Source organism: Phalangium opilio, unplaced genomic scaffold (genome assembly GCF_054372755.1).
Source record: "Phalangium opilio isolate 3A_F unplaced genomic scaffold, DU_Popi_V2 ptg000070l_1, whole genome shotgun sequence".
NCBI classification, from domain to species: domain Eukaryota; kingdom Metazoa; phylum Arthropoda; class Arachnida; order Opiliones; family Phalangiidae; genus Phalangium; species Phalangium opilio.
The window spans coordinates 971,832-992,542 of NW_028324182.1; the positions used below are offsets into that span (position 1 = coordinate 971,832).

Here is a 20,711-nt window from a genome sequence, read left to right on the forward strand (position 1 = left end):
TTAGTACAGTCAAAGGTACAGCCGTGTACACACATTTCATTTCTAAAGCTTTTACCCGTAATTGGTATACAGGGACTCGTAACTTGACAAGTCCATCGCTAAATTATTTACCGAAAATTCTCTTAAAACATTTGAGTACTGGAATGTCACAGAGAAATTCGTTGAATTCCGTGAACTCACTTCAAAATCAACAAATTCACTGATGAATTTCGTGAATTCGCTTCAAAATTTACGAAATCGCAGATAAATTCAGTGAGATCTCTTTTTAATTTAGTGAATTCATCTAAAGCATTGATGAATTCAGAAAATTCCCTGAATTCACTTAAACATTTACGAATTCATACTCGAATTCCGTGAATTCACTAAAAAATCTATAAATTCGGATGTGAATTCATTTTTACTTGCGTGATGTCATCTAAAACATTGAAAAATTTCTTGAATTCTTTGAATTCTTTCTAAGAATTCTGTATTCAGTAGAGAATCATGAATTCACAGGGTTGAAAATGAAGGAATTCATGAATCTGAAATCAGGTGTACATCTTCTAGAGAGAGATAGCAGCCCCTCGGAGGGAGATCTCTTAATGGTAAGGTTAGATTACGTTAGGTATGGTTAGGTTAGGGTTAGACAATTTCCAAAAATGGAAGTTATTTTCTGAAATTTGTTGAAGAATGTTATTGGTGAACACATATTATTTGCTGCAGTATCAAGAAGTTTAATAAGAAAATCAATTTTATTTTTAGGTTAGGTTAGGTTTGGTCAGGTTAGGTTAGGTTAGGTTAGTTTAGGTTAGGTTTGGTTAGGTTTGGTTAGGTTAGGTTAGGTTTGGTTAGGTTTGGTTAGGTTTGGTTAGGTTTGGTTAGGTCAGGTTAGGTTAGGTTTGGTCAGGTTAGGTTAGGTTAGGTTAGGTTAGGTTAGTTTAGGTTAGTTTAGGTTAGGTTAGGTTAGGTTAGGTTAGGTTAGGTTAGGTTAGGTTAGGTTAGGTTAGGTTAGGTTAGGTTAGGTTAGGTTAGGTTTGGTTAGGTTAGGTTAGGTTAGGTTAGGTTAGGTTTGGTTAGGTTAGGTTAGGTTAGGTTAGGTTAGGTTAGGTTAGGTTAGGTTAGGTTAGGTTAGGTTAGGTTAGGTTAGGTTAGGTTAGGTTAGGTTAGGTTAGGTTAGGTTAGGTTAGGTTAGGTTAGGTTAGGTTAGGTTAGGTTAGGTTAGGTTAGGTTAGGTTAGGTTAGGTTAGGTTAGGTTAGGTTAGGTTAGGTTAGGTTAGGTTAGGTTAGGTTAGGTTAGGTTAGGTTAGGTTAGGTTAGGTTAGGTTAGGTTAGGTTAGGTTAGGTTAGGTTAGGTTAGGTTAGGTTAGGTTAGGTTAGGTTAGGTTTGGTTAGGTTAGGTTAGGTTAGGTTAGGTTAGGTTTGGTTAGGTTAGTAATATTTTATAAATCATTTAACAATGTTACGCCTTTTCCAAAATATTGAAATTTAGCTTCATTGACTTCTCAAATAATATGCCTTTTCCAAAACATTACTGTTATGTTAGGTTAGGTTTGATTTGGTTTGGTTAGGTTAGTGATATTTTATAACTCATTTAACAATGTTACGCCTTTTCCAAAATATTGATGTTTAGCTTCATTGACTTCTCAAATAATATGCCTTTTCCAAAACATTACTTCTATGTTAGGTTAGGTTTGGTTAAATTAGGTTAGTAATAATTTATAAATCATTTAACAATGTTACGCCTTTTCCAAAATATTGAAATTTAGCTTCATTGACTTCTCCAAAAATATGCCTTTTCCAAAACATTACTGTTATATTAGGTTACGTTTGGTTTAGTATTTTCTGCAATAACAAGAAGTTTAATAGGAAAATCAATAGAAAAATAGGATTGAAAGGAAAATTCATGATTGGAAAACCGCCCAAATTGCGGTATTCGGTCTAATGGGATTCGGTCGAACGAGACATTCGATCCAATGGGATTCGACCCAATGGTAGACAATCCCCACCTCAACCAATAAATAAATTTTTTGAGGTCAAAGATTTATAATATATGTAAGCTATAAGTACTCAATGTTAGCGATCCAAACTATAACATCGTCCACTTTATTGACGTTGTTAACTTATATCACTTGCTACGGTTGTAAGGGAAACAAAAACACACAGTTTTGTAAGCGTTTTGGCGGTTTTCTCATATTACATGATGCTAACAAGATTCAGTGAATGATACTTTTTGTTTTTTCTATGAACTTTTGATATTATTCAAGTCAACTGCTTTCTTGTGTTCCAACTTATAATAGAATCCTATGGTTTTTAGGTAGCATCATCATTTAACATCAAAAATTTATTATAACCACTCATAATTATTCATTAAAATATAAACCATTAATCATTCAAACATTTTTTAACATAATTATTTCACTAACATTACTAAACATGATTTTACTAATTAAAAATTACTTTACATTTACAAAATAACAATTATTTAAAATTATTAACAATTATTCAAATTTATTAATAATTATTTAATTAAAAAAACTGTATTAGAATTTTATGTTTTAAATTCCACAAATAAAATACTTCCAAAATAAAACGTGTTTTTAATAATTTTCAAAGCTGTAGAGCCAAACAATCCTGATGTATCAATTCTTTATTTTTTAACACAATAAATCATATCAGTACTTTTTCAAAACAGTAAACATAGGGCAAAGGGTATATTGTAAGCCAGTGAGATTGATTTTAGCTATATCGCAATTAGAGCTCGGCATTTTCTATCCATTATCCACAAATTAGTGGATAACCAATTATTTATAAATAAAGTTGGGGATATAATACGACTTAACACGCAAGATCTGTGGATAATTTTAGAGTATGGATTAAGATAAAATGACGTTGACAATGGCGTGATAAAGTCGAGCTCTAATCGCTGTCCTTTGTCTATTCAATTTTAATTCCTTAGCTCTGGCTTCATCGATTTTTATAACTATTCCACTAAATAACATGTTGTATATTAACACAAATCATTTACACTTACATAAATGGGTGACTAATTTAATTATTGTTATGAAAAATATCTATCAAACAATAATGAATTTCTTTATCAGCTTGCGTTAATCATTTCGTTCCTAACATAATTAATTTTTCTTTGAGTGATAAGAAAATATCCGGGGGTACCACAACTAGATGCTCCCATAGTCGAGGGCCTAAGTTGAAAGTTAGTGGTAAAAAGATAATTATTTTACAAAATTAGGAATTATAATTTTTTAAACGGAGTTATGGACAGCAAAACATTTCTAATTTAACTGTTACCTAATAATTGTCACTAAATAATAACTAAACCATCCCATGATTCAAAGCTTAAAAAACTATTGTTTACACTAACGCAGAGCTTTCTCCATCAGAGACCAGATTAAGGTAGCCCAAGCCTCTTTAATAACCATCAATAATTAAACCAAAAAGATTTATTTATTTTAATTTCATAAACACAAAATGATACTGTTGGAAAAGGCTCACAATTATACATTCTTTTCGTGGGAAGCGTCAGTACTGTAATTAAAAATCTAAAATGTGCATTATGCTAATGATTTATTTTAAATTTAATTGTTACCTAAAACCAATGTTGAAAGAGCCTGGGCAGGAAATGTTTGTTTTATTGGTTGACAGGCTTCAAATAGCCCATGATCCAATGTTCAGAAAATGGCCCATGGTCCAATATTCAGAAAATAGCCCATGATCCAATATTCAGAAAACAATTGCTAAAATAAAACTTGCTCCACCAACTCTTTCAAGAGAAATATTTACAGAGACCTAGGAATTTTTAACTCAAAATAATCTAATCTAATTAGTTACAAACCACTGTTAGTTCGTTAACTTACGTAAAGTGGCATAGCACCTAACGGAGCTTCATTTATCAATAACCATAATTAATATAATATGATAAAAGTGGATCCTGAATTAACTAGCGGTACTGTTACCTATGTTTACAAGATAAATAAAGCATAAAATCATAGCATAAATAATAACAGAAGCGGATTACATACGAAGTGATTTGCTATAATAGTTTCAATAGGAGCCTTCTGATGTGGAAAGATTTACGTTGAAGGGCTGAAATTGTCTACCCCCTTTTCCAATTTTTTTTCTCTCTCTCGAGAATGTCGAAATAGGGGGAAGGGCTTAGTGGGATGTGTGGGCGCGTCCAAAATTATTTTGGCCAATAGAGTTATATCAAAAGTATCGTCTGCTAAACTCTATAACTTCATAACGAAACGGATCAACATGGAAGAGTCATCTTCAAAGAAATTAATTTCTGTAGCTACTCAATGTAACCGTCAAAATGTGAAACTTTTAAGAGATAGAGGGTCACAAACTGTAAAATTAAAGGATGTTGGAACCAAACAGGCTAGCAGCCAGACTTCGGTTAAATTCTCCCATAACCAAAATAAAAAGCCGAGGGTTAAAGGTGTAGCAATTCTAAGCAGGCCATCAACAAAGGGTAAGTTTTAATTTGATTATCCTCTGTCTTTAAGCTTAAGCATTTGTTTATCCAATGAAAATATGTAGATTTCACGTCACAGACGTTAACTTTGATGATAAATAATTCAACTCAGACGAATGACTTGGTAACTAATTCAGTTGAAAGAGGAATATTTGCTTCCAAGGACATCGGAGCCATATTATTACAGGAAGTTCTTAATAAATGTCACGCCTTAGAACTTAATACGAGGGTAAACATTAACTTTGTAATACTTGAAAGTTTAAACAGCACTTACAAACTGAATTTTTACCTCAAATTCTAGAGTTTTCTAAACATTAGAAAAGAAAGGACAATTTCTGTGACAAACGGAAAAAATGTTGGACTTTTGCCAGAAGATTTAGACCCAGTTCAGTTCATACTCACAGAAAAAGGAAAATGTTCTACTATCATTGCTTTCCGTGAAGTGGAAGTAAAACAGATTCTAAACCTAGATAATACTTTTAAGTGGGATGATATCGATGCTGCTTTAAACCTCGTGAAGGGTTTAAATATTAAATTTTGCCCTGGAATTAAATGCAATTCTGATTTAGCATCTGGCTCAAAGTTCAAAATTTTTTCGGAACCATTTCATAGAGTTCAATCCACTTTTTGCAAAGTCTTCTACCCGTCTGAAAAACCATCCAAAGTAGGACAATGTTCCTTTTGCTTCAAAAGCGCTAAAGTTCTCTCAAACAAAAAGAAAAGGAAACGCGAAGAAGATCCTGCCATTAAGGTGAAAAGAACAAGAGTTGATAGTAAATATCCTATTAGTAAACTGACCCCACGAAGTGTAAAATCCAGATTAGCGAGCATAAAAAGAAGCCGAAGGTTTTTAAGTAACCGAATTGCAAAGCTCGAATCACAGCTCGAACATAAGGACTTAATGTTAAACAATGAACAATCAAATGAAATTGATTCAATTATAAAGGTTTTAAAAACTTATTTTAAAGACGACGTTGAAGGAGTTATCATGGATTCCGGAGAAAAAAAAAGAATTGTTAAAAGTGGCCTGGCAAAGAGACGCTGAAAAAAAAGAACGAGCTGCCAAAAGAGATTTCCACATGGACCAAAGAAAGTGTAATCTAGGCAATACTGGAAATCGCTGGAACCCAATTACAATAAGGATCGCTCTGTCAGTGTTTTCCAGAAGTCCAGCTGCTTACAAAGCGCTCAAATCGTTCAAAATATTCAATTTACCATCGGCTAGTACCCTGAAAAAAAGGTCTCAAGTGTGCGATAACACGCCCGGGATTAACCACAAGTACTTATGTGAACAACGAGTCAAGTACGAAGAATTTAAATCCTCAAATGAAAAGAAAGGTTTGCCAATACCAAAAGGAGATGGCGTGCTAATTTTCGATGAAGTTAAAGTTATAGAAAAACTTATTTGGAATTCCAAAAATCACCAATTTCTCGGGTTTGCCATGGAAGAAAAGGAGTTTCCTCTTCTTAATGACATTTCTACTGATCCTTCAGAAACACTACCAACTCAATACATTCTTCAGTTTCTATGGCGAGATCTTACTTCAAGCTTTGATTTAATTGGCCCCTATTTTACGTTTGGTTCTCCTGTTAGGCAAGGTAAATTGCTTCCTTGCATTCTGGAAACTTTACGTGCTTTAAACGCCTATGGTTTTACCACTTCTGTTCTAACGTGCGATGGAGCCAGTTCCAGCCTAGCCGTTATTAAGAAGACTATGGGTGGCCAAGAAGCTTTTTCGTACAAAGTAGAAGACTCTTTCAGCAACTACCAAATAAACCCCAGTTTCGAAAATCCTTTCTGCCCAGGACGAAAAATATATTGGATCATTTGCCCATCACACGAACTAAAAAGCCTAATTAACGCTTTATACTCTTCCTACGTGTCAAGAACGAAGTGTTTCCAAAGAAACGGCGTTGAATTTGGTTGGCTAAACATCACTGAAATGTACAAATGGGAAATTGAAAGACAGAGAAAGGGACTTTAACGCTACATTCCAAAAATGCATGCAACATACATAACCAGAGATGCTTGGACCAAATTAAATGTAAAACCAGCCAAAATTATGCAACAGCCACAAGTTTTATCAGAACTTTATGCTCATTCTATAAACCCCAGTGAATTTTTACCAAGTCGCAAAAGTACTAAAGAATGCCACCTCTATTTACAAGCATGTAATCAGCTATTTGAAAGCGGCTTTTTGTCTAAGGGAAGAGTTTTCTCCATGGCAGACAAGGAAATTGAGTCAATAAAAGGCGGTTACCAATACTTTAGTGACTGGCTTAGCGAAATTTTAATAAATGATCCCAATATAAATTTGCGAAGTCCTAAACAAAAAGAATTCCTATCTTGGCAAACGTGGAACTTGTTGAGGATAGCAGTTTTTGGGTTTCTGCAGTTCACAGAAGATTTCCTCGCAAGATATCCGAACAATTTTGTATCACCATCTCGAATTAACGGTAGTGCAGTGGAGTCACTCTTTTCTCAACTAAAGTATGCTAGTGGAAGCAAGCTAACTGGAACCAATTGCAGCTCTTCCCAGAAGGCTGTGCGCATAGTGAAAAATATTCACAGTGGACATTTTTCAAACACCGAATATCGCGATGATAATCTGGCTTTAGTAGATGATAATTTAAATTAGTCAAATCGTAACTATGTCAAAATAATTTTAAAAATCAGTTGTGATTGTCTAAAAGATGACGCGGGTTATATGAGCCTGTTATGAGTTATTTTACTACAGCTAGGAATTAAAAGGAAAAGACATTTACAGTAAATTGTTTTGTTTTATTATTGAATAAACTAGTTAAAATGGTCTGGCCTTGAGTTACTTTAAAAACAAAGTTTCCTTACAGGCATCACGAATTTTTCCTTATCACAAGTTCCTGAAAAATTAAACCCCGTTAAAGGACTAGTTTGGGCATTATCACAATTTCTGGAAATATTATTCCCCGTTGAGGGACTAGTTAGGACATTATCACAATTTCTGGAAATATTATTCCCCGTTGAGGGACTAGTTAGGACATTATCACAATTTCTGGAAATATTATTCCCCGTTGAGGGACTAGTTAGGACATCACAATTTTGGGAAATATTATTCCCCGTTGAGGGTCTAGTTAAGACATTATCACAATTTTTGGAAATATTATTCCCCGTTGAGGGACTAGTTAAGACATTATCACAATTTTTGGAAATATTTCTCAATGTTAGTCTGGGAAAATTATTTTCTATTTGTGAACTAGTTAGAATAGACTGATTTATTTTCCTGGAAGCTTTTTTGGATTGTATCTTAGGGCTTTTCTTTGGTTTCTCCTTTGTGGTTTCCTTAATTCTTATACTTGAAGTCTTCGTTGGTTTCTCCGTTTTCGTTATCTTTGAGATTTCAGGTGGAGTTTTCTTTGGTTTCTGCGATGGGGTTTTCTTTGGTTTCTCCTTTTTGCTTTTCATTGGTTTTTCTGTTATGGTTTTATTTGGTTTATCCTTTGAGGTTTTCATTGGTTTAAATTCTGTCATGATTGACTGCTTTGGTGTTTTCTTTGGCTTGTCCTTTGGTGTTTTCTTTGGCTTGTCCTTTGGTGTTTTTAGAGAGCTGCAATTCCGTGGAAGAACTCCGAAACCCGCTGGGTTCCGCGTTTAAGCGATGGGAACTCCAGGAGTTGGAAATGCTTTTCTGAGATAAAATTGGAGTTGGGTGGCAGTGGAAGTTTTCGTGTGCGGAGTTGGGAGGCAATGGGAATAATTATAATTATAATTGCGGAGTTGGGAGGCAATGGAAAATTATCTTAAAACATGGAAATCTACGGAGTTGGAAAACTTGAGTCTGGTAAGTGGTAGGGCTCCAATTTAAAAGCGGACTTTGGCGTTGTTTGTCTTCTGAAGCTTCGTACAAAATTCTTTTTCACCCGTAACCCCACGTGACACGTCCCCTCAGTGAGTCTCTCACACAATGGGGTCGAGGGCGCTTTCCTTTTCTCTTAAACCCATTGACAAAAGTCTCCTTTCTAGCTTTGATGCATATTAAAGTAAGGCAGTAGGCATATTGGCAGGCACAACTAATAACAGAATGGACTGTAGTGTTAGTACTTCTTGATTCGTGAAGTTCGTGGCCTTGTCCTTCAAAATAGCAGTTGCGAAGCGAATCAGTCCGATTTTAATTAAATAGCTAATTTAAGAAACTAAGCGTAAAATATGACCCAACGACAACGCGTAGCGCCTTTCCTCCCCAAATCTTAAGTTTTAATGTCCAGAATTATTTTATGAGTAAATATTATTTCTTATTTGAAAATGATAATTTATAAGCACTCGTGATATCAATCTCAGGTCAAATTTGAAAGAAAACTAATGATCTACACGTTTTACTTGAACTTTCTATTTTTCCAATTCTAAAGAGTAAAGAAATCTTCCAAAGACTAGAAACTAGAAAGTTTTTAATGGACGAAGTTAGAAGGAGTTTAAGAAATTTTAATTTTCAGGGAAGGAGTTGGGAGGAGTTTAAGAAATTTTAATTTTCATGCAAGGAATTGGAAGGAGTTTAAGAAATTTTGTTTTTCATGGAAGGAGTTGGGAGGAGTTTAATAAATTTTAATTTTCATGGAAGGAGTTGGGAGGAGTTATACATTTCGCTTGGTGGAGTTCTGCGGAGTTGAAACTTTTGATTATGGCATTGGGAGGAATTGGAGTCATTGTTGTGTATTGCCTTGGAGTTGGAGGTTAATATTTTCATTTTGCAGCTCTCTAGGTGTTTTCTTTGGCTTGTCCTTTGGTGTTTTCTTTGGTTTGTCCTTTAGTATTTTCTCCTTTGGTGTTTTTTTTTTGTTTGTCCTTTGGTGTTTTATTTGGTTTCTCTGGTTTGTCCTTTGGTGTTTTATTTGGTTTCTCTGGTTTGTCCTTTGGTGTTTTATTTGGTTTCTCTGGTTTCTGTTTTGGTGTTTTCTTTGGGTTCTCCTTTGGTGCTTTCTTTGGCTTCTCCTTTGGTGTTTTCATTGCTTCCCCTGTTGTGGTTTTCTTTGCGATTTTCAATTTTGGCTCTTTAGTTCCATTATCCACTTTTCTTTTTCTTGTGACCAATTGCTTTCCGTCCTTTTTACTTGATACATCAGTTTCCATGGACGATTTTTTCTCATTCTTGTGTTTGGCATATAAGTTCTTTAGTTGACTGTACAAGTTATCCCTGAGATTTTGGCCTCCTTTGTTAAACATACTACTTTGAATACTTATGAATTCCTGTAATCTCGCATGTGTGAGTTTTCTAAGCCATATTTTATAAAAAAAACCAGAAGAAAATAGGGGAAGTGGGTAGCCGTAGCCTTGAGCCATACAAGTCGTCCAGTGTTTCTCACTTACAATGGTCGATTCCCCTACCACCCTTAAAATTTGAATCTGGCCAATCGGCGCGAAGCATAAAATAGTACCAGATTTCATTGCGAACGCCACCATGTAGCGAACTGTGGAACTAACTTGTGTAGTCTGCTTATATTTCTGCTGTGCGTCAGTTTGAGTTAGGGTTACGTCAGGCAACGGGTTAATGCGGATATTGGTTTAATTAAGGACGAAAATTCGGTTATTTAATAAAATGAATGTCGTTAAGAGTACGCAGTGTGATTTAACGTACAAGGAAACTACCGATAAGAAAACTCAGGTGTAGCGTTAAAATTAAAATAAACCATATAGCTAGTTGAAAATAGTACAATATATATAAAATAGTTAAAAAGGTAAAGCAAATAATAAAAATCTATACAATCAAAGTGGTTCTGCGTCGGCTTAAGACGGCGACGGACTTCTTGGGGCCTCCGGCTGGGTGTTCTTTGGCCAGGGAATTCTCAGTACCGGACCTCCTTTTATTTATAAACCCTTTAACCAAACCTTACAATAGCACGACGCACATCTTAGTCCTACCTTAAATTCTACTTTTAAAATATAACACTCCTATGCTAAAACCGTTTACCTGGTTCCCAATGCTGTAGTAATGTATAAAAGTAAAAGGGGGGTCAAAGGGTAAAAATAATTGAACTATGGCGACAGTGAGTCGGACTTAAAGAAGAGAAAAGAAAGGTGCGCGATGTTGGCGACAGTAAGTCGGACCAAAATATAAAAGAGTCAGAAGAAAGGTGCGCGACTTTATGGCGCGAGGAACAAGGCATTGGCAGTGGCCGAAGGAGATGATCAGTGGGACTGATAAGGAAATCAGTAGAGTAGAAGGCTGACCACGACCGTGGGATACGTTTAGTAAAACTGGGGGAACGTAAAATTTTGAAAGAAGAAGAAAAAGGTAAAGAGAAAAGGAGAGTTGGTCCTGAGACTTAAAGCGAAACAGTCACCTTCTAGTTGACTCCGAAAAATAAAAGATGAGAACGAAGTAAAATAGGTCCACGAGACAAGCTCCAAAAGTTCCCCCAGCGAACTACCCCTGATCACTGCCGGGCCGCGGATCGCCTTAATGCAAGAAAGTGCGGGAGGAACTATTCCTACCAGGGAAAAACGTTAAGTACTATTAACATTATTAATAATGAATGACTGTAAATAAATTGACCCTTCAATGTACATAATTACCCTTTAATTACTTAATCTAAAATGGCATGGCAACCAAAACGCGTTAAATCAGAAGCAATCTAAATAAATATAACTAAATAAATTAAACTTAATAATAATTCCAACTTAATCCCCTAGACAATAAACGAGCCATAAATACTTAATAAATAAATAAATAAAGAAATAAATTAACCCTAAAAGATATAGATGTGTGTCTCGCTACCCCCACCCATTTCACAGGTACGCGAGGAGTCCCGGGCAAAACAGGCGTTTTATAGGGCTGGAGGCACTAAAGGTAGGTCGCCCGTCGCTATAAAAATGGGGGTCCGTCCGGGATCACTTTGATTGACAATTTAAGAACGCGAAGTATGTACTAAATTTGGTACTTTAAACTGTTAGGAAGACAAATGAGATAGGAGTAGTAGTAACGAATATTCGAACCAATTACGTGAGTGAAACAAATACAAACGTTCATATTGTGCGTTGCTAAAAATGATTTACAGGTTGCTTTCATGTGATTGATTTATCACCTTAATTTGAAAACAAATACTAGGCGCAAGTTTACTAATAGGAGGGCAGAGTTCTTGAGTTCAATTGCCTTATAGTCGATTGAAATAAAAAAAAAAAAGTACTTTATGAACCCCTATAGTAGGTTTGATTCTGCGCTATTAATTGCTCAAAAGGTGTTAAGACAGGACCGGTATATAAACCGTTCCCAAAAAAACGCAATACCCAACTCAACGTCTTCCGCAGGTTTAATAATTTCCAACAATATGTCACAAAATAACAGTAGCCCAAATTCCACCCCAAATTCGAGAAGTACTTCCCCAAATAGAATTGGTAATAGTGGAATAGGTTCGAGTGGTGTGGCCCAAGGCGCCATCACCCAAAGTAATATTTCACAGCCTAATCAAAATACTCAAAATGTTCAAAGTGGGCAGAATAGCCAAAGCGGTAATACTACACTTAGTAATGTACCCGCGACTAACACAGCTGTTAACATGACCCAAATTCCCACTGATGTTTTAACTAACCTCATGAAACGCTTAGATGACATGGCGAAAACACAACAACAACAACAATTACTAATTCAAACCTTATTAGCTAATCAAGCTTCGAACGTAAATCCGAACAGTGCTAATGCACCTCCACCTCAAATGAATGCGGCCCCGATAGTTAATAGTAACGCGGTAGCTCCAAATTTTAATTCAAACTTAAATCAAACTAGTGGTGTTCAAAATCAAATAAATAATGTACCCCAATCGGGTTACAATCCTCAGAATTCTTTGAATACCCCAATATCTGCCGCCGCCCAACCTCCTTCGATAGGGCCAATTCAAACTAATCAAATACCTCCCATGACCTCAGGATCTAGTGTGAGTAATTTACCTGCATCAAATCAAACCTTTGTGAATGGTCCCTCATTCTTGTGGCAAACCCCCTTACCAACACCAACTTATCTAGGGAAACCATCAGACCCTGGCCCAAAACAATTTCTGCGTAGAGCAAAACAAATGCTCATGACTAATAATGTACAAGAGCGAGAATTTATTCATAGTTGGATACCTTCTATGCTCCAAGGGCCAGCTCAAGATTGGTTTTATTTAGAACAACCCTTCAGGGACTGGGATCATTTTGAGTTAAAGATTAGCGAAGCCTTTGACAGACCGTCTAATGACGATTTCATACAAGACAAAATCGCGGAAAGAATGCAAAAACCACGCGAGACTGTGTGCGAATTTTTAGACGTAATGCAAAAATTATTCGGCCAATTAAATACTCCTCCAACTCTTAGCGAACAAATTCGTAAAATAAGACGGAACATGAGGCCTGAGATTAGAATACATTTAGAAAGGCACAGTTATACTTCGCTACGCGATTTTACAGACCATGCCGAAACCACTGAAAGAATTGAAAGGGCTAAGCAAAAGCAAGAGAGTATTGAACCCCCTGTGGCGGTCAACCCAGCCCCTCAAAAATCAAACGTCAATAAACCTGTCACTAACGCGCCAGGTAGACCAAAAGATCGGCCAAGTAACCCTCCTCGACCGTCGTGTTCGCACTGCAGACGACAAGGTCATGTTTGGAATGATTGCTGGTTTAGAAATAGCGAACCTCCGAGAAACAGGCGAAATTTTGCTAATGCGGAACCATACAATCCCCGTCTAACGTGTGGTAATTGTAACCAAATCGGGCATAGATCGGACTCTTGCCCCGAAAAAGACGAACAAAGAACGTCGGGAAACGGAGGAGCGGGCAACTCGCAAGGGGTCGGGATGCCGCCCGCATCTCAGCACTAAAACATAAAAGCCCCGCGGACACGGATAAAACATTAAAAAAAGAGAGTCCAAATTTTACAAATATTTTAAAGGGTGGCCAAGATTTTCTTGACATCTACTTAGATAAAATTCCGTGTGTCGCGTTAGTGGACTCAGGTTCAACACATACAATAATAAATAGTCAATTAAAACCCCTACTACAAAAATTAGGATATAAAACTAATAAAAACATAATAGCATTAAAACAAACCGACGGTAGTCTATTAGCCACCGAAGGTTCAGTAAAATTACCCTTTTGTTTACCACGGAAACAAATAGAATTCGAAGCAATTTATTCTTCTGATACAGTGTATCCATGCATCCTTGGAAAGGATTTATTAAAAGCAACTGGCATGATCATAAACCATGGTCTTGGCCATTTAAAGTGGCATGATGACTTCAATGAATCGGAAAACGTCCCGGAAAACGTCCCGGTCATTAAGTTTAAATCTAGTCACGAAACAGAGCCCACAACGGGAGTTAGTAATTCATTAGCCTATTCAAAACAATATACAGATTATGACGGCATTAAAACTGCATTGGATGCCGTGGATGCACTGGATAACGAACAAAAACAAGGTTTAGAAACTTTAGTAAACCAATATAAATCTATATTCTCAACTATCCCCGGTAGAACTTCTCGCGTAGAACATTATATCGATGTGGGCGATCATCTGCCCATATCTTGTCCACCGTACCGGTATTCACCCGCAAAAAGGGAAATAATAGACGAACTTATTGATGACATGATCAGCAAAGGTATCGTAGAGCCCTGCAAAAGCCCGTGGGCAAGCCCCGTGCTTCTAGTTAGGCAGAAAGAAAACAAAAACCGGTTATGCATCGATTATAGAAAAATTAACTCAATCACGCGAAAAGACGCCTATCCCCTACCGAGAATAGACGACATTTTAGATTCAATTCATAAACCAAAATTTATAACTACCCTGGACATGCGCTCAGCGTATCATCAAGTTCCATTACATAGACATCACCGGGATGTGGCTGCTTTCGTATCCCACCGCGGATTATTTAGACCCACGGTAATGATGTTTGGGTTAACCGGAGCACCAGCCACATTCCAAAGGATGGTAAATAATATATTTTTAGACTTATCAGAACATGGGGTATGCGCGTACTTAGATGATCTTATCATAGCATCGAGTGACTTTAAAACACACCTTACAACCTTGGAAGAAGTTTTCAATAGACTAATGAAAGAAGGATTAACCGTAAGCGCGGCTAAAACTCAATTTTGTAAGAAACAGTGCAAAATATTGGGGCATATTGTTTCTGAAGACGGTGTTCGAGTAGATCCGGACAAAACGTCATCAATGTCAGAGTTCCCCGCCCCTGAAAATCTCCGACAGTTGCGGCGGTTTTTAGGAATGGCGAGTTACTATCGAAGGTTCATCGAGAACTTTTCAAAGATAGCCAGCCCGTTAAATAGCCTATTGAAAAACGATACACCTTGGAGATGGACAGACGAACAGGAGACAGCTTTTAACCTCCTTAAAGAAAAGCTCTCGACCGCTCCTATTCTAAGTTCGCCCGATTATTGCTACCCTTTCCAAATTCACTCGGACGCGTCCCAATGTGGACTAGGCGCGGTCCTTTCACAAAAGATTGACGGTAAGAAGCGTGTAATTCAATATGCGAGTCGATCTTTAAGTGCTGCCGAACAAAAATACTCAACAACTGTGAGGGAATGTCTAGCTGTAGTTTGGGCGGTTGAAAAGTTTAGACCATACATTGAGGGTACAACTTTCGAAGTTTTTACCGATCATAGCGCCATCAGATGGTTACATTCAGCGCCCGATCCAACCGGCAAGTTTGCCCGTTGGAACGCGCGACTACAAGCTTTCGATTTTAATATCACCCATGTTCCCGGTAAAGACAACATAGTGGCAGACGCCCTATCCCGCATTCCAGAAACCGAGGGTGCAGTAGCAGTGCTTAGAGGTGACCCGGTGAAATCTGAACCCGTGATTGTTAAATTCGATCACGAGGAGATACTTACCGCTCAAAGAAACGACAATCTTTTAGGTCCATTAATTAGCTATTTAGAGGAAGATAACCTTCCCGATGAAAAATCAATAAGGGACTTTGTGCAACGCAGTGCCCCGCTATGTGAAATTAGAAATGAAATACTCTTTAAAGACGTGGGAAAAGTTATAGCAAACGATAACATAAAAATTTTAGTTCCTAAATCGTTAAAGGCTCGTGTCTTGTACCTCTGTCACGATATACCTTCAGCCGGGCATTTAGGAATAAAGAAAACACTAAAACGAGTTCAATCCCAATTCACCTGGGCTGGACTCACCCACGATGTCACAAAATATGTAAAATCATGTGACAAGTGCCAAGCGCACAAAATCCCACCAATAGCCCCAGCTGGACTGATGAAGCCCAGCGATATCAAAGATCCCTGGGAAGTTATTTCTATAGATTTAAAAGGTCCCTTCCCAAGGAGTAAGAGAGGCTATAAATATATTCTAGTTATCACCGATTATCTTACTAAATGGGTGGAAATATTCCCTTTAAGAACGGCATCAGCCAAACCTATTGTTAATCACCTTGTCGATGACGTGTTTTCACGCTTTGGCCTACCTTCCTGCGTTGTAAGCGATAATGGCTCATCCTTTTGCAACAAACTGTTTAAAAAGGTTTTCGAGAAGCTTCAGGTGAAACAAAGATTCACCTCATTATACGCGCCGCAGAGTAATGGGTTAGTAGAAAGGTACAACCGTACAATAGGTACAATGATAGCCACTTTCATAAATGAGGATGACCATAGAGACTGGGATAGATATCTACAACAATTCGCTATGGCCATTCGCACTTCTCCACAAGAATCGACGGGACACACCCCAGCCGATCTTATGTTTGGGAGAAATATTAGGACCGCGATAAGTTTGATAACTGAGAAGAATCCAGATCACTACGCGGACCCAGAAGTTGAAAAAATTTATAGTTTGAGGGTTATCTCCCGACTTAAAGAAGCCTTGGGGAACGCGCGAAACGCGATTAGAAAATCCCAAACTAGGCAAAAATCGTACTACGATAAACGCCATCGCGATTTTCAATTTAATGAAGGTGAATTAGTGGTTAGAAAATCCCATCACCAATCTAAAGCCGTAGATTCCTACGCGACTAAGCTAACTAAAAAGTTTGACGGTCCATTCCGTATAGCGGAGAAACTATCGCCACACACGTATAGGCTAAAAACGCTCCAAAACAAACCCCTAAAGGGAATGTACAAGGTGTCGAATCTAAAGCCATACATTGAGCGAAATGACTTAAACCTGCGAGATGACGATCTTGACAGTTCCGCAAATGAAGTTAGCATAGATGATAACCTACATGAGGCCGAAGACGACCCCGTACCAAAGGTTAAAAGAAAATTAAGACCTCGAGACCCTACCACGGGCCGAGTTAAGCGCAATTGAGCTCAAGAAATAAATAGATAGAAAGAAAAAGTAATAATAATAATAATACAAATGGTAATAGTAAAAAAAAAGAATAATAATAATATCAAATAAACCACACGCGTATTTTATTTTTTTTTGTTGTTTTGTTTTTTTTTGTTTCTAGGCCTAATTCAACTTAATCGATTTTAAATCGTAATTTGGTGCACCTGTAAATAGTTTGATGTTGCGTAACATGTTTGATGAACTTTTTGATTTCATTCACTTTATGGTATTGAAAGATTTTTAAATTTGTCTCTTTTTTTTGGAATTCTTTTTTTTGTGGGTATCAATGGGGTTAATTCGTAAGGGTCTCACGGGACGTATCGACTTAAAACGGGAGAGAGATGTAGCGTTAAAATTAAAATAAACCATATAGCTAGTTGAAAATAGTACAATATATATAAAATAGTTAAAAAGGTAAAGCAAATAATAAAAATCTATACAATCAAAGTGGTTCTGCGTCGGCTTAAGACGGCGACGGACTTCTTGGGGCCTCCGGCTGGGTGTTCTTTGGCCAGGGAATTCTCAGTACCGGACCTCCTTTTATTTATAAACCCTTTAACCAAACCTTACAATAGCACGACGCACATCTTAGTCCTACCTTAAATTCTACTTTTAAAATATAACACTCCTATGCTAAAACCGTTTACCTGGTTCCCAATGCTGTAGTAATGTATAAAAGTAAAAGGGGGGTCAAAGGGTAAAAATAATTGAACTATGGCGACAGTGAGTCGGACTTAAAGAAGAGAAAAGAAAGGTGCGCGATGTTGGCGACAGTAAGTCGGACCAAAATATAAAAGAGTCAGAAGAAAGGTGCGCGACTTTATGGCGCGAGGAACAAGGCATTGGCAGTGGCCGAAGGAGATGATCAGTGGGACTGATAAGGAAATCAGTAGAGTAGAAGGCTGACCACGACCGTGGGATACGTTTAGTAAAACTGGGGGAACGTAAAATTTTGAAAGAAGAAGAAAAAGGTAAAGAGAAAAGGAGAGTTGGTCCTGAGACTTAAAGCGAAACAGTCACCTTCTAGTTGACTCCGAAAAATAAAAGATGAGAACGAAGTAAAATAGGTCCACGAGACAAGCTCCAAAAGTTCCCCCAGCGAACTACCCCTGATCACTGCCGGGCCGCGGATCGCCTTAATGCAAGAAAGTGCGGGAGGAACTATTCCTACCAGGGAAAAACGTTAAGTACTATTAACATTATTAATAATGAATGACTGTAAATAAATTGACCCTTCAATGTACATAATTACCCTTTAATTACTTAATCTAAAATGGCATGGCAACCAAAACGCGTTAAATCAGAAGCAATCTAAATAAATATAACTAAATAAATTAAACTTAATAATAATTCCAACTTAATCCCCTAGACAATAAACGAGCCATAAATACTTAATAAATAAATAAATAAAGAAATAAATTAACCCTAAAAGATATAGATGTGTGTCTCGCTACCCCCACCCATTTCACAGGTACGCGAGGAGTCCCGGGCAAAACAGGCGTTTTATAGGGCTGGAGGCACTAAAGGTAGGTCGCCCGTCGCTATACAGGCTGTGTTGAAAGGAAAAGTAAGATCTACCCAAACCAATCCCAATGTTAAAAATCAAACTACAACAACTTGGATACAACTTTATTACTTTGAACTCTTCCCTATCACAGTTTAAAACTTCGGACAAGTTAATTTTTTCCCTGGAACTTAGAAATACCATTGTATTTAAAAATAAAGACATATTTTAAAATAAGTTATGAATTTAGTACTTACCACTCGATTCCAGCCTATGCCATTCTGCCTGAGTGCCTCACTGCCTCTAGCAGACGCCTCTAGTCAGTTGGAAGGCGTAGGACCGTACTGTCCACAGAATCACGTCACTCGTGTGTTAATGCGCGTAAAAATCCTATCTATCTTCACCCCCACGGGGAGGGAAATGGCGCGAAAAATCCGTAAACGGGACGCCTCGCGAAGTTGCCCAAGCTACCCACTTCCCCTATTTTCTTCTGAAAAAACTCAACACTCTCTTTATTAAACTGTTCCATTAAATGAGGAATCTTGTTCATTCCTTCAAAGAATGAAACTTCAATTTTCTTATTTTCAATCACCTTTGAAACACAGACCTAAAAATTGTACTTCTATTTATCATTTTATCCTATCAAATATATAGTTTAATTTTATAGTTGCCTTACCTTAATCATGTTTTTCCCATGTCGTTTAAAAGCATCTGAGTTTGCGTGTAATCGTACTGTGTTATTAACTTCCTCCACAAAGTACCTTAGGGGCTCTTTCGGAAAGAACATTCCACCTCTGTCTTGTTTCTTTAGCTCAATTGGCAGTTGCTCTTCCCTCTCTATATCATCTAATGATGTTTTGAAACAGAGTCGGTATGCATTCCCATATAAGATTCTGGTTTTCATTGAGGAATGTTTTGACTCTTTTAATCTTTTGGAAACCCTCCAGATCTCTCCCAATGTTCCACCACCAAGTCTGAGGATACCGCTCAAACTCTCTTCTTGGAAGTTTGATGGCCTGACGTCTACTTTTCTTTCCTTTTCAGTCACATCACTTCTTGTTTCATCCTCTTCGTCATAGGGCAGATCATCAAGAACAACGTTTTGGTCATCTGAACTAATTTTATCACGTTGGGAAAACCTTTCAACAAAAACCTGTGTTTAATATATTAATACTATATTTACAATAATTTCAAATACCTGTATACACTGCACATGTAAAAATTGAATAGCTCTTGCAAATGGGTTCCCTCCATGTCATCAAACTCAAAATTAAACTCATTTCTTAAGTTTTTAGCCGTACTTAAGAAATCAAACACGCCATTTACATTGTTGGCTATGGCAAACAGCTTTTCAATAAAAAAATGCATCCTTTCGGAATTAATAATACGTTTGTGGCAGATCATTCTATGTATTTTCACAGGAATCAACGTGTAGTTCATTCAGCACTTCCTGCGCGATGTGCTCTAGAATTTTTACCTCTCCGAGTGACGTATGTCACGGAGAGGTATTACACCGGCCGTGCTTGTCTGTCTGTCTGTGTGTCTGTCTGTCAGACCCCACGTGACCGCGTTCGCAGTTTACAAATCGGAGCAAACAAATACCCGATTTCCGGCACGCGTTCGCGGTTCACGGAAATTTGGCCATTCATCTACCAACACCAGTCTTTATTAACTGGCTTCTAAGGACCACAGTCTGCTAGTCTTTGTCCATCCCAAATGGACACTAGCCTGTAGTTGCAGGCTCGTAAGCACATCCACATTGACACCAGCTTCTAAGCACCACCTTCTTCTGTTCTTCGTCAATCCCACATTGACACCAGCTTCTAAGCACCACCATCTTCTGTTCTTCGTCAATCCCACATTGACACCAGCTTCTATGCACCACCAACATCAAGTCTTTGTCCATTCCTGCTTCTTCTCCATCGTTATCGTTTGGTTTTAAGATATACGCGGCGATCGGCTAGGGTTACGAGAAACGTCTAGCCTCCCAATGGCAGGGCTTCCACCATCGGTTCACGCGAATGCGTTTTTATCTATTATTATAATGGAAACGAATCGTATATATACCCCAAAATTTAAAGAAAGCGGGCAAGAGGGGTACCCTTCACGTTAAACGTCAATATTAGCAAAGTTTCGAAAGATAATAGGAACAACTTTATTTTAAACGATTTAACTATTTTTAAAGTTATTTACTGGCGATTAAAATAATTAATATCATTTATATTTAATTAATTATTTAAGATAAACTTATTTCTATGTAATGACACAAGTGAGAGTTTATATAGAACGAGTAATGAAGATTGCATCCGAATCGAAACACTACACGCACATCAAAGTTAATATAAAGCGAGTAGGATGATAATATCTCTTACAAAACGATAACATTTCCTTTTTGCAGAATATTAAATGGAAATATTTTAAATAT

At 37.3% G+C, this 20,711-nt stretch overlaps 1 protein-coding gene and 1 long non-coding RNA gene across 2 annotated transcripts; one reads left to right on the forward strand and one right to left on the reverse strand.

Moving 5' to 3' along the window:
* The first annotated feature begins 9,431 nt into the window (after nt 1–9,431).
* LOC149660976 (uncharacterized) lies at nt 9,432–18,676 on the forward strand. Its single transcript, XR_016368751.1, has 2 exons — nt 9,432–10,104; nt 18,332–18,676. It is a non-coding gene; the product is annotated as an uncharacterized LOC149660976 (long non-coding RNA).
* Nucleotides 18,677–18,832: 156 nt separating this feature from the next.
* Nucleotides 18,833–19,683, reverse strand: LOC149660977 (uncharacterized). The gene is made up of 3 exons (XM_089843636.1): nt 19,485–19,683; nt 18,963–19,425; nt 18,833–18,838 (listed from the first exon to the last, which is right to left on the reverse strand). Exons 1-3 carry the CDS (start codon nt 19,652–19,654, stop codon nt 18,833–18,835), a joined length of 639 nt encoding a protein of 212 aa, XP_089699762.1. The 5' UTR covers nt 19,655–19,683.
* Between the last annotated feature and the right edge of the window lie 1,028 nt (nt 19,684–20,711).